The sequence below is a fragment of the Schistocerca nitens genome, chromosome 1 (assembly GCF_023898315.1).
Source record: "Schistocerca nitens isolate TAMUIC-IGC-003100 chromosome 1, iqSchNite1.1, whole genome shotgun sequence".
NCBI lineage: Eukaryota > Metazoa > Arthropoda > Insecta > Orthoptera > Acrididae > Schistocerca > Schistocerca nitens.
Window position 1 is genome coordinate 754,020,611 of NC_064614.1, and position 14,476 is coordinate 754,035,086.

Consider the following 14,476-nt stretch of genomic DNA (forward strand, 5'->3'; position numbering starts at 1 on the left):
ACATTCCACTTCTTTACAAGATGACTTACTTGGGGTTTGCAGCCACTCCTCTTCACTGGATAGCAGGCTGCTGGAAACTCTCTTGACTTCTTCTCTGTCGAATAACACTAGTTACAGGAACTTCCAAGCCTCTTTCTACTAGTGAAATAAGTAGCCATACAAACTTTACGTTTCGTCAATCAACGATGTATTTGACTTTCAAGCACAATAAAAATTCTCACTTTCAACATAATATGTAACTTCAGTAAGTCTCTTGTACAGTTGTATGTTAGAAATAAATTTATTTACATTCTAAAGAAAGTCTTTTTCGACACCATGACTTTCAAAAAAGGAGACTGAAAAAAAGTCTTGCCTTTAACAAGGCTGAGTCAAGAGTCTATATGAGTACTTTTTCAACTGGTCTTGTTTCACATAACACTAGTCAGTGACACAATAAGCACAAAGCTGCATATGGATTCCATGGTTCTTCCATACACACACCCACTAACACATCTATGGATTGCCCTGTCAGGTAATGGTCGGTGCCGTTTGACCACTGCATCTACTTTCTTCCCGCGACTGATTTTAAACCTGCACGCACAAACATGGTACGCATAGTAGGTAGTATTTTACCATCCCACACTCGTATCTAGTATATTGTGTTTGAGACAGTACAAGGCTGATGAGTGGTTCTAGAATTTACACAGAAATTCTCAAATCACTACAGTGTTCAACCACATTTGGCTAGAAGATGGTTTTCCTTTGCAGTTTTGAGATAGTATCATCGTACCAATCTGTAGACCAGGTAAAAACTCAATGTTCATCAATAGCTACTGTGTGACTAGCCTCAGGAATATACTCGCTAAGCAATTTGCTTGAAAGGATGGGCTCTCGAATCATGGAGCCTTTGGTCTCTGTATTGTTGTGGTTTCCAGGAGTAACGATCCACAGTTGACAAGGCCATCTGCCAGTATCTCTGCCTGCCTCAAAAATATTTTCCTTCACAACCCCTCTTACTTAGTACACAGACTACAAACAGGACTGATATGTTCAAGGACCTAAAGGTGGTTGCCCCCTGAACTTTTGGCATCTGTTTCTATCTATTCCTCAGGAGTATTGAGGCACTACATTCGTTTGCACTGACTATTCTAAAACTGTGGATAGAACAGCATATGCTTTTACATCTCTCACATTTTCTTTGACCATCCCAGGTGCAATTGTTTGGTTGCAAAGAAGATCACTTCTAACTCTGAGATGGAACAACATCTGGTGGGCTATTGCCTCCTTTGATAAACTGTGCACTACCAAGGAGACTATTGCCATCTAACACTCCTTCCATTTCTCCTGGAAGGAATCCACCACCCTGTGTCACCTCTTATACCAAGTTTATGTTTGGAGCCACACTCAAGTTGTTGTTGCAGAGCCTTACCAACAGTAGCTCACATCCTGGAGCTGACTCTCTATGCCAGACATGGTCTTCCACCTTCTTTGCCTCTAATGTTTATGGGCAACTCACAGGAAGTTGAATTGGCTCTCCTTTTTCTCTTTGAAATTGATTTTTATTCTCACCCATGATGTTTTTTATATTTATTCTCAGGTACGATGTTTTTGATTTTTGTTCTCAGGTAAAACATGTGAAACTACTTCCAGGGTGGGCTGGCGTGGTTAGGGTAGTTTCGTCTCCTGTCACATGTGGGGTCTGAGGTTTCCTAACCCCTCCCTCACTTGCCAGCTGGCATGGTCACCACTCTTTTCCTTTATTTTAATTGCTTTTAGATGCAATTGTGCTCTGTTGAATAGCAACATTTCCACTATAAAAGATTGTGGGAGTAACGACCCCCATCACGTGCAAAGCCCCGGCTGTCACTTGCCTGGAGGCCCCCCCCCCCCCCCCCATGTACTGAGCTGATTATTTCTCTCACCTTGTTTTGTTATTTTTGGCCCAAGTGATTCATGTTTAGCCTTCTCTCTTTAACAATTATGAATGTCCCAGCTAGTAGGCATTCCTTATTCTGTATTTGTCTCCCCTCTTAATGGGGCTGGTGGGGAATCAGATGTGATGGAGTTTCTCTTGCCACAGACGAGCCATGTATGAGCCTTCGTCTGGTCTGACATATGCACTGGCCTGACCCATATACTTCTCTTTCAGTTATTTCTCAGCTCTGGCATCAAATTTCTGCCTGATGCTGCTAATTCCAGAGGAACTCTTTTGACAGAGGGGTCTGAGGACCTCACTGTTTAGTCCCTTAATGCCAACTGAAGTTACATGTTGAAGGCAAACTTCCAGAAAGTTACATCCTACTTTACATTTTATTTTTGAGGCCGTATCAGTCTTCTGTTGTTTGCTTTCATGCCACATTTACATAAGGTTATGAGAAGTACAGTTATGGGAAAGAATTATCAGAAAATTTGTGTGTACTTTATGCATAGAAAATTGATTTTAGTACAGATGTGGTAGGTATAAAATAATGTAAATCTCTTTTAGTTATACTTTGTCAAGAAATACGTTTTTTGGATGTCTACTATGCTACATTTACATAATTATTCCCGTCTCTAGGTTTATTCCAAGGCTGATATAACTAATGATGATGACTGGCACATCATTGAAGATTTGGACGGGGCTGATGATGATGCAGAAGAGGTAAACTTAACTATCAAGCTTTGAGTAATAACTCTTAAAGCAACAATTTTAACTGCCTGTAAGGTTCAATGAACTCTAAGCTACAGTAAACAACTTTCTTCAGAACTTGAGTTGCATTGTTGTTATTATGTGCAAGGGTAGAAGTGTGTCTGAGATTTGTGACTGCGTGTTGCATCCATTTCACAAGAGAGCAGTGCTCCACCTCTGGGAACAGAATAATTAGTGATAGGGGAAAAGTTTAACATCTAATACCTTTCTTAAGTCCGACATATGAAAGACTTATCAGACAGAGTTTTTATTGGGTACTATTTTGCTTGGATAACAATGTATATAGCAACACAAACTTCGAACACTTTCATATGAAGTTGATAAGTTGGACTGAATTAAGAACGCACTGGTCAGTTTGAGACAAGGAGAAGTGTACAGCTGGGTCTCAATAAGCACTTGCTCTAATATGGTAAGAAAGGTGTCGAAATTATGATACTGACAGTATTTATAGTTTTTTTGTATTTTTTTCCTTATTCACTTAAGAAGAATGCAAGGGTGGTACCTTTTAAGGGCATGGTCACTCTCCTTCCCTAATCCCAGCCTGAGCTCAGTCTCTAAATGACCTCAGATCATTAAACTGAATCTTCACTCCATAAATGTGGGCTCTGCCATTGCTTCCCAGTCTACATGCTTGGAATAGTCTCTTGGTGGCCTAAGTTTTAACTATTGTCTATTATACACCTTTCTGAAGAACAACTAATAAAGGCCTATCCCAAGCATGATGGATGGTTTTCTGAAGGTATTGTTATCTTGATGTGGTCCTTATGACAGTGATGCACAAGTCACTAGTGCATTACAAATGCCAACAGATGAACATGTAGAAAATAACATTCGGAACATTATTGAAACTAGATAACTGTAAGCTTATGGTGAGAGTCAAACTACACTTCCCAGTGATAGTATTCTACCACACAGTGGTAGGGAACCAGTGTGTGACATGAATACAAATCTTCAACAAATGTTACCGTATTCATCCTGGATCTTGTTGTTCTTCTTGGCTGTTATTTGATGGATAATGCAACCAGCCATAAATACTTTTAAACAGCTTTATTTTACCGCCTTGAGCAGTTTTGAGCTATCACTTCCATTTTCATATGGCAAGTTCATGAGTACATTTCAAGTTGTCGGTAAGCAGAGACTCCAACACGCCTGTCCTTCAAGCTAGAAGTTAAACCTGGCATGTGTGCTGAATTAAGAGGAAAACATATTTTAGAATTTTTCATTACATTTATTTAGCACCCAACCATTTTAAAACAATGAAAATGCACAGAAAATTGTTTCAAGAGTCACATTCACGTCTTCTGATTGTACATACCCAAATCCTTAAACAGGTGCACTTTGACGTGTGAAACAGCTGTTACTGAGTTAAACCATTTGGACAAAAAGCCATCATTCCAGATAGTAGTTGTGAAGTGCAATGTCATCTGAATATCCATTAGGATGAAGGATGAGGACTGTTCTTGCCAATCGGATAACCAGCTTATGCTGGAAAATGGACTGTCAGATGGTGAGAGTGTGATTCCTGAAATTCTCTGTTGTGTGTTTTCATTGTTTTAATGTGGTTGTATGATAAATAAATATAATGGATGACTTAATACTTGCTAACTCTAATCCATATAATGGAAAATATTAAAATACAGACCTTTTGTCTGTAACATAAAAGAGGGTGTATACGCCTGGGAAATCTGGGGAAAACCTGGGAAATTTTTCATTTGGGAGAAAACTGGGAATTTTTTAGAATTCCAGGAATTTTTCATTGTCTTTTGATTTAAATTTTTGTAATTTTGACTGATAAGAACTGATATTCTAACAAAGAATTTTACTTTAGCCCATTACTGTACAATAATGCTGCAGCAATAAAACATAAAACGATAGAGAAACACCAACGCAAAACTTACTACAAAACACTGTGTGCACATAAGTGCTTGCTGTTGTGTGCATAAGTGCTTGCCAACAGCAAATTGTATCCAAGACTTCGGGACAAAGACTATGCAATACTTCATAACATCTGCTTTTGATGAGTGTGATGTCACAAAAGTTTACACTTCTAACAGGTTGTGGGAAAATATTCCAAGTGGCGGTGTGAGAAATGTTACTCTTAAAGTAAATTTCCGTTTAGGCAAGATGAGTTATGTTATGTGTGAGAATGTGCAATGAATTTGTTAAATCACAGTGTGATTGACTCTCATTCAGAGCTTAACATTTTGAAGACCAGCCACTTAGAAGAATTTCGGACCCGGAAGACAAGAAATTTATGTCATCATTTAAACTTTTACTGGCATGGCTGTGTTCGATATATCTTAAAGGGTAACATTCGCAAAACTTTTCTTGTAGCTATACTACACGTCAATTAATTTAAACCAAAAATTTTCCTATTAGTGTATCTGCTCTACTTAACAGCGATGTAGCTATTGGTTACTACATCAGGTATCCTATGGTCTGAATACCTACATTCATTTGCTGCTGTGATAAGATGATGTGATCTATGATTGGGTGACATAAGCAGATCACAATCTGGATTTCAGTGCTTCAGAAACTAACACGCTGTGTTTTGTAGAATTCATATTTATACTTCCGTAATATGAAAATATGCAGCGTACATGTTGCTGCGCATCAAAGAATTTTCCAAAATGTGTTATTTTTTTGCTAGGTTTCATAAAGTGCCGGGAAGTGGTGTTTAAACATTTACCACTCAAGAAATTGATAAGTTTTACAGTTCTGAGGGATATTTTAATCCAGAAAAATGTGCACTTTCATCCGGTAAAAAGTATATTTTTATCCAGGAAAAATTTGGGAATTTTTTTTTCCTTTGCATGTACACCCTGTAAAACTAGATATGAAGTTGTGTCTTAAGGATAGTGCTTAAATTCTTTCCTATTTTACTGTATAAGTTCACAAAGCTACTGCCACTTCCACAATATAGAGCAAGCCTTATCTCAAATGTCAGTATTTCAGAGAATATTCAGTAATATTTTCTATTTTTTGATATAAGTGACCTGTGGTCTCCAACAGCTTAAAAGCATCTTGTGTATTGTAAATCCTGGTTAGAGTCCTCGACTGGCACAAATTTTCATTGATATCATTCAGTTACACAGCTGATGGTTGTCCGTATTTGCAACTGCGAATACATTTCATGTATCACGTGTATTGGTTCACTTGAATGCAGTGAAGGCATAGCCACCCCACAGTGGTGACCAAAATCATCTTGTAGCTCTTGTAATGTTTCCTTTGGAAATTTTCAGCCTTGTGATAATCATTCTGGGGAATGTAAGGAAGAACAGTACTTAGGACTGAAATTCTTTTATGACAGTTCATGGTCTTAAGTTTCCCCGGTGATAATTGTTTTTCCAGTTACTGAACATCTTTAGATCAATAGGAGTTGCAGAGCAAACAAATAGTTTTTGGTGCTATAGACAGTATCTACATGTCGCTCTATGCTGAAGTATGTTAGCTGCAATGTGATTAACTTTTGAGAATGGGAGAGTAGGAAGTCATAAGAACTTCGCAGTTATACGAGGGCCGTTCAGAAAGTAACCTCCGGTTGATTTAAAAAAATACACCAAGTTAAATAAAAATATTTTAATATATACATCTTACAACTACATCTTCGCACTATATTTCTACATAGTCTCCATAGCGATTGAGGCACTTATCGTATCTCTTCACAAGCTTTGAAATTCCTTCTGCATAAAAATCACCCGCTTGTGCCTGGAGCCAGCCTGTGACCGCATCTTGGAGCTCTTCGTCGTCATCAAACCGCTGTGACCCGAGCCATTTCTTCAAATGCATGAAGAGGTGATAATCACTTGGCGCCAGGTCTGGGCTGTAAGGTGGATGGTTGATAACGTCCCACTTGAAGAACTCAAGAAGGGCCGTTGTTCTGCGAGCAGAGTGAGGACGGGCGTTATCGTGCAAAAAAACGATACCGGAAGTCAGCATACCACGGCGTTTGTTCTGTATAGCCCGTCGTAACTTTTTTATTGTTTCACAGTATACGTCTTGATTAATGGTCGTACCACGTTCCATGAATTCAACCAACAACACCCCTTTGGCATCCCAAAACACCGTTGCCATCAGTTTTTTGGCAGAAAAATCTTGCGAGGCTTTTCTTGGTTTGGTAGGCGAATTTGAATGTGCCCACATCTTTGATTGTTCTTTTGTCTCAGGGTTCACGTACTTAACCCAGGTTTCGTCACCGGTCACGATTCTGTTTAACAATGGTTCTCCTTCGTCCTCATAATGTGACAGAAAGTCTAATGCAGAGGCCATTCTTTGAGTTTGTGGTGGTCGGTAAGAATTTTGGGCACCCATCGTGCACAGAACTTACGGTAACCCAATCTTGCTGTCACTATCTCGTACAAGAGAGTCTTAGAAATCTGTGGAAAACCAGTAGACAACTCCGACATTGAGAAACGTCGATTTTCACGAACTTTTGCATCAACTGTCTGAACGAGTTCGTCAGTCACCAATGATGGTCTACCACTCCTCTCTTCATCATGAACGTTTTCTCGTCCACTTTTAAATAAACGTACCCATTCACGGACAACTCCTTCACTCATAACTCTTGGTCCGTACACGGCACAAAGCTCACGATGAATAGCTGCTGCAGAATATCCTTTGGCTGTAAAAAACCTTATGACAGCACGCACTTCACATTTGGCGGGGTTTTCTATTGCAGCACACATTTCAAACTGCCACAAAAACTAAACTAGCGCAGGTACGACGTTCACTCGACCACGGCTTGATGCCGACTGACCTGTTGAGTGCGTGAACGCACAGATGGCGTCGCTACTCCCCCCACAACCCACACTGTGACCAATCGGAGGTTACTTTCTGAACCGCTCTCGTACATAGTAGTGGAGGAGGAGGAGGAGGAGTATTGCAAATCTAGAGGATACCACCCATAAAATACTGCTTCACCATTTACAAACAATGTAAAAGAAAAATAAAAGTCCAGATATCTCGCTGTGTTTTGCTCTCGTGGCAGTGGGTAGAGTGGACTGTGAAAAAAAAAATTGGACTGTGAGACAGTTGGACTGTGAGACAGTTGGACTGTGAGACAGTTGGACTGTGAGACAGTTGGACTGTGAGACAGTTGGACTGTGAGACAGTTGGACTGTGAGACAGTTGGACTGTGAGACAGTTGGACTGTGAGACAGTTGGACTGTGAGACAGTTGGACTGTGAGACAGTTGGACTGTGAGACAGTTGGACTGTGAGACAGTTGGACTGTGAGACAGTTGGACTGTGAGACAGTTGGACTGTGAGACAGTTGGACTGTGAGACAGTTGGACTGTGAGACAGTTGGACTGTGAGACAGTTGGACTGTGAGACAGTTGGACTGTGAGACAGTTGGACTGTGAGACAGTTGGACTGTGAGACAGTTGGACTGTGAGACAGTTGGACTGTGAGACAGTTGGACTGTGAGACAGTTGGACTGTGAGACAGTTGGACTGTGAGACAGTTGGACTGTGAGACAGTTGGACTGTGAGACAGTTGGACTGTGAGACAGTTGGACTGTGAGACAGTTGGACTGTGAGACAGTTGGACTGTGAGACAGTTGGACTGTGAGACAGTTGGACTGTGAGACAGTTGGACTGTGAGACAGTTGGACTGTGAGACAGTTGGACTGTGAGACAGTTGGACTGTGAGACAGTTGGACTGTGAGACAGTTGGACTGTGAGACAGTTGGACTGTGAGACAGTTGGACTGTGAGACAGTTGGACTGTGAGACAGTTGGACTGTGAGACTGTTGGACTGTGAGACTGTTGGACTGTGAGACTGTTGGACTGTGAGACTGTTGGACTGTGAGACTGTTGGACTGTGAGACTGTTGGACTGTGAGACTGTTGGACTGTGAGACTGTTGGACTGTGAGACTGTTGGACTGTGAGACTGTTGGACTGTGAGACTGTTGGACTGTGAGACTGTTGGACTGTGAGACTGTTGGACTGTGAGACTGTTGGACTGTGAGACTGTTGGACTGTGAGACTGTTGGACTGTGAGACTGTTGGACTGTGAGACTGTTGGACTGTGAGACTGTTGGACTGTGAGACTGTTGGACTGTGAGACTGTTGGACTGTGAGACTGTTGGACTGTGAGACTGTTGGACTGTGAGACTGTTGGACTGTGAGACTGTTGGACTGTGAGACTGTTGGACTGTGAGACTGTTGGACTGTGAGACTGTTGGACTGTGAGACTGTTGGACTGTGAGACTGTTGGACTGTGAGACTGTTGGACTGTGAGACTGTTGGACTGTGAGACTGTTGGACTGTGAGACTGTTGGACTGTGAGACTGTTGGACTGTGAGACTGTTGGACTGTGAGACTGTTGGACTGTGAGACTGTTGGACTGTGAGACTGTTGGACTGTGAGACTGTTGGACTGTGAGACTGTTGGACTGTGAGACTGTTGGACTGTGAGACTGTTGGACTGTGAGACTGTTGGACTGTGAGACTGTTGGACTGTGAGACTGTTGGACTGTGAGACTGTTGGACTGTGAGACTGTTGGACTGTGAGACTGTTGGACTGTGAGACTGTTGGACTGTGAGACTGTTGGACTGTGAGACTGTTGGACTGTGAGACTGTTGGACTGTGAGACTGTTGGACTGTGAGACTGTTGGACTGTGAGACTGTTGGACTGTGAGACTGTTGGACTGTGAGACTGTTGGACTGTGAGACTGTTGGACTGTGAGACTGTTGGACTGTGAGACTGTTGGACTGTGAGACTGTTGGACTGTGAGACTGTTGGACTGTGAGACTGTTGGACTGTGAGACTGTTGGACTGTGAGACTGTTGGACTGTGAGACTGTTGGACTGTGAGACTGTTGGACTGTGAGACTGTTGGACTGTGAGACTGTTGGACTGTGAGACTGTTGGACTGTGAGACTGTTGGACTGTGAGACTGTTGGACTGTGAGACTGTTGGACTGTGAGACTGTTGGACTGTGAGACTGTTGGACTGTGAGACTGTTGGACTGTGAGACTGTTGGACTGTGAGACTGTTGGACTGTGAGACTGTTGGACTGTGAGACTGTTGGACTGTGAGACTGTTGGACTGTGAGACTGTTGGACTGTGAGACTGTTGGACTGTGAGACTGTTGGACTGTGAGACTGTTGGACTGTGAGACTGTTGGACTGTGAGACTGTTGGACTGTGAGACTGTTGGACTGTGAGACTGTTGGACTGTGAGACTGTTGGACTGTGAGACTGTTGGACTGTGAGACTGTTGGACTGTGAGACTGTTGGACTGTGAGACTGTTGGACTGTGAGACTGTTGGACTGTGAGACTGTTGGACTGTGAGACTGTTGGACTGTGAGACTGTTGGACTGTGAGACTGTTGGACTGTGAGACTGTTGGACTGTGAGACTGTTGGACTGTGAGACTGTTGGACTGTGAGACTGTTGGACTGTGAGACTGTTGGACTGTGAGACTGTTGGACTGTGAGACTGTTGGACTGTGAGACTGTTGGACTGTGAGACTGTTGGACTGTGAGACTGTTGGACTGTGAGACTGTTGGACTGTGAGACTGTTGGACTGTGAGACTGTTGGACTGTGAGACTGTTGGACTGTGAGACTGTTGGACTGTGAGACTGTTGGACTGTGAGACTGTTGGACTGTGAGACTGTTGGACTGTGAGACTGTTGGACTGTGAGACTGTTGGACTGTGAGACTGTTGGACTGTGAGACTGTTGGACTGTGAGACTGTTGGACTGTGAGACTGTTGGACTGTGAGACTGTTGGACTGTGAGACTGTTGGACTGTGAGACTGTTGGACTGTGAGACTGTTGGACTGTGAGACTGTTGGACTGTGAGACTGTTGGACTGTGAGACTGTTGGACTGTGAGACTGTTGGACTGTGAGACTGTTGGACTGTGAGACTGTTGGACTGTGAGACTGTTGGACTGTGAGACTGTTGGACTGTGAGACTGTGAGACTGTGAGACTGTGAGACTGTGAGACTGTGAGACTGTTGGACTGTGAGACTGTTGGACTGTGAGACTGTTGGACTGTGAGACTGTTGGACCGTGAGACTGTTGGACCGTGAGACTGTTGGACCGTGAGACTGTTGGACCGTGAGACTGTTGGACCGTGAGACTGTTGGACCGTGAGACTGTTGGACCGTGAGACTGTTGGACCGTGAGACTGTTGGACCGTGAGACTGTTGGACCGTGAGACTGTTGGGACTTTGTACCGGGCACTGATGACCGTGTAGTTGAGCGCCCCACAACCCGATCATCATCATTATCATCAATATCTATCTCTCTCTCTCTCTCTCTCTCTCTCTCTCTCATGCACACACACACAGCGTTTATCTTTAAGCAGTTATATTTTACTGTAAAAACATCTTATCTTTAATTTAATACCTTCCTCTTCCTCAGAGAAAGAGCTTTTGTGGATCAGGTACATCAGTACATTCTGTGTTACGTCTGTTATGGTTTCTAAAACTTTTCTTTTGGGTTAGTATCCAAAGGTTATAATAGTTGTGCAAGTGTCTCACTTCTTGATTAGTTGCGAGTGGAATGAACATGACTTGGGTCGATGGTGCTATATTTAATTATTTATATACCTGTTTTTTTACTTCAGAACATAATGCATCATGCCGCAGGAAATATTGAAGTGTATTAAAAATATCAAACAAAATGACACACCCATTTTGTTGTTAACAAACATGTCATTTGTTTAGCAAATATCAAAGATTAAAGACATTGATCACAAATAACACAGCATTGAAGTAAATAGCAGAACAAATGGCTTTTTGGATCACCATGGGTTCTGTGGCAGTGGGGCAATGAACAGTAATAGTTGCAGGGTTGTGTGTCAGATAACCAGGCTTTTAGGTGTTCTCACAGTGAAAAAACAGTTAATGTTTTCGAATCAGGTGACCAGACCAGCCAATCGATGTCACCCCATAGGATCATATAATTATTTGTAATGTCTTTGAGAAGGGAGAGTAAATAAAAAGTATGTGGGACGGTAATATTCTCCTGAAACCATACGTTAAGGCAATTTCATCCAGACTGGGCTGAAGAAACTGTGTAGCAGTTTGCAATATACATGCAAGAACACAGTTACTGTCACATCTTCTTTCATGAAAAAGATGCACCTCTAGTTCTTTTGAGTTTGGGTCTGAAGTGGCACCCATTCATGAAATTCCCAATAGTTTTCGTTAAGCCCAAAACCTCAACACATTTTTGATGAAACGAGAAGTCACTGTGACTCAATTTGTGATATCATGGCCCACTTGCATGAACAACTTCACTTGTAATGTTGTCATGTTGGATGATAATTTCATAATTAGAAGAAAGGGCTTATCGTTTAAATTGATTTACAATATCTGTTTGCATTGATATGGAGCATATTTCTGCTGTAAACCTTTATTTAGCATTTTTAGATTCCATAATTTCAAAGAGTAGTTTTTTTCTGTTTCTGTGTTGTTTACAAGATATAAAACAAGTCTTCTTTTTTCTTTTGTTGTAGGATCTAAACTTCTAACCCAATGTTTCCGTCTCTTATCTTATTCTTTCCTGACATTGTCCCTCTCCCATTTGCTTTTTAACATTTGCTTTGTATTAGTTTAAGACCTTGATTCACAGTTGAATCCCTCTTAATATTGTACAAAAAGTATCATTATGTGTGAGTAACACATTGCTGTCAGTGCAATTGGAGCAGTTTTTGTTTATTTTTTAGTTGGTTTTTAATCATTACTTACATATTTACATGGGCATTTACGTGTGTGGCATGCCACTAAATTTGCAGTAATGTCTTTGCTTCTTTCTTATTAGCTAGACAAATCCTGCAGACGCAGTCATACAAAGTTGACTAGTTCCATTGCATGTCCATTTAGTGTGTGTGTGTGTGTGTGTGTGTGTGTGTGTGTGTGTGTGTGTGTGAGATTGTCAGTGGCATTGATAGAAGCAGTCAAGAGAATAAGAAATGATATCGGATATTTTTTTATGCTAGTGTTTGTACATTGTATTGATGATACACTCATTAAATTATAATTATTTACTTATAGGATATTTTTTAATATTTAGTGTGTCAATAATATTGTAATTGATTTCTCATATGAGTAGGAAAAATGTGTGTTTAAGTTTTTTGATGATTTTTGTATGGTAAAATTGCTTTAGTAACCTTTTGTAGTCAACACACTTTTTAAACTTATTTTTAAGCACCCACAAACAAGACCATATTATATATTGTTTAAGGTGTGTTTACTGCTCTAGGATACTTACTTAGGGATTTTGTGAAGAGCCTCTGGCAGATATTGCTTTTTCCTTTAACTTAAGAGCATTTTATGATCTTTGTTAACAGTATTATCTACAGAGCTACAATCAGGATGATCTTAAGCAGAAATGCAAATGCATGTTGTTTTGTTTCCTAATTTTTGCTGTATGCTATATCAGTGGTGTGATTACTAACATTCTGATTTTGTTTCATTTGATATGTTCACTTCAAATCACTTAAGTCTTATCCTTTCCTGGATGTTAAAATTTTGATCTCTTTCCCTGAACTTCTCTGAGACCAGAATCCTGAGGTTGCCATTCATAGATACGATACAATCCTAAAATCACACCCAAATTCACCCAGAGCCTGGTATGGAAAAGCCACTGCCCTTGATCAGCTTGCTGCAAAGAAGAAGAGTAACTTCATTTTGGAACAAGCTATTGATGCTTACAAAAAGGTGACATCGGGACTGAGCAGTGTAAAAGACAAACTCTTCATTTTAGCTGCTGAACGCTGCATTGACAGGATGCGTTTCAGAGGTAAATGTTGACTGCTTAATAGGTAAAAATATAATGTATGATTTCAATGATCACTTATGTAGGAAGTTTTCCAGGTGTACATGCAAGAGCTGTCCCAATTCATAAATTGTTGATAGCAAGGTTTCCAGATGACCCAGCTTATCAAAATCAGCTTGCTGTGACATACTTAATGATTAACAGGTAAACATTATTTATTTCTTGTATGAGATTTTTTAGGTTTTGGTGCAGTTCAAAGCCAGTGTCAGAATATAAAAAGTTGATGAATGAAACCATATGTGTCAGTAGACATCAGCAGTATCTTCTGATTTGGAGCTAGCATAATTCATTTAACGTAAAACAACATGCCTGATTAAATTAAACAATCGATATTTCTAGTATGTAGGTATGTAAACATAATGGTGAACCTGACAATAAGAGAGGTCGTAACATTACCCTGTTTACCTGTGCTAATTTGCGTCCAGTAGCTGTACATCCACTGAATCTGGCTGAAAAGTGATTGTCAAAAGTAGGCTATTTCAAATGCTGTTGTCCACTACTGTTCATGGCCAGATAGTCTCTCATTCACTATAATTTATGCACAGATAAAGGGTAGCCACATATTACACTCGACTGATGTTCTATAATAATGATTGTTCAAGTGAAGTAATTTGACACTCAAGTGACCCAATAGTTTTTTTGTGGCAAGTTTATCATTGATTCACTTATTAATTACACTTTCCTTCCAGTATGTTGTCATTTCAAAATGAAAATGCTGTGCTCAGTAAGAATAATTTGGAAATAGCACAGTTCACAGTTCAGTACTATTGTCACAGTTTGCGGAATGCATTATTGAAGCTTAACACGGTTTTTGAGATTTATTGCAAGTTCACAGTCTGTTACTCCAAACAGTCGCTGAATTACAGAAATATCTCCTGGATGCAAAATTTAGATAAACTCTGCACATAGCACAAATTGTAATTTATGCTAACTTGTCTGTGATACATTTTTAGACAGATGCTACTCACATTATACCCTTCCACACAGTGAGTAAAATAGCTCCTGATATGT

General features: G+C 40.7%; 1 protein-coding gene across 12 annotated transcripts in view; it reads left to right on the forward strand.

Moving 5' to 3' along the window:
• Window positions 1-14,476, forward strand: part of LOC126260787 (aspartyl/asparaginyl beta-hydroxylase-like) — a 231,451-nt gene that overhangs the window by 184,302 nt on the left and 32,673 nt on the right. For all 12 annotated transcript variants that reach the window (XM_049958181.1, XM_049958127.1, XM_049958155.1 and 9 more), the window contains 3 exons: window positions 2,537-2,620; window positions 13,192-13,429; window positions 13,504-13,609. In XM_049958181.1, the coding sequence (XP_049814138.1) occupies window positions 2,537-2,620; window positions 13,192-13,429; window positions 13,504-13,609 (428 nt within the window). The remainder of the gene's footprint in view (window positions 1-2,536; window positions 2,621-13,191; window positions 13,430-13,503; window positions 13,610-14,476) is intronic.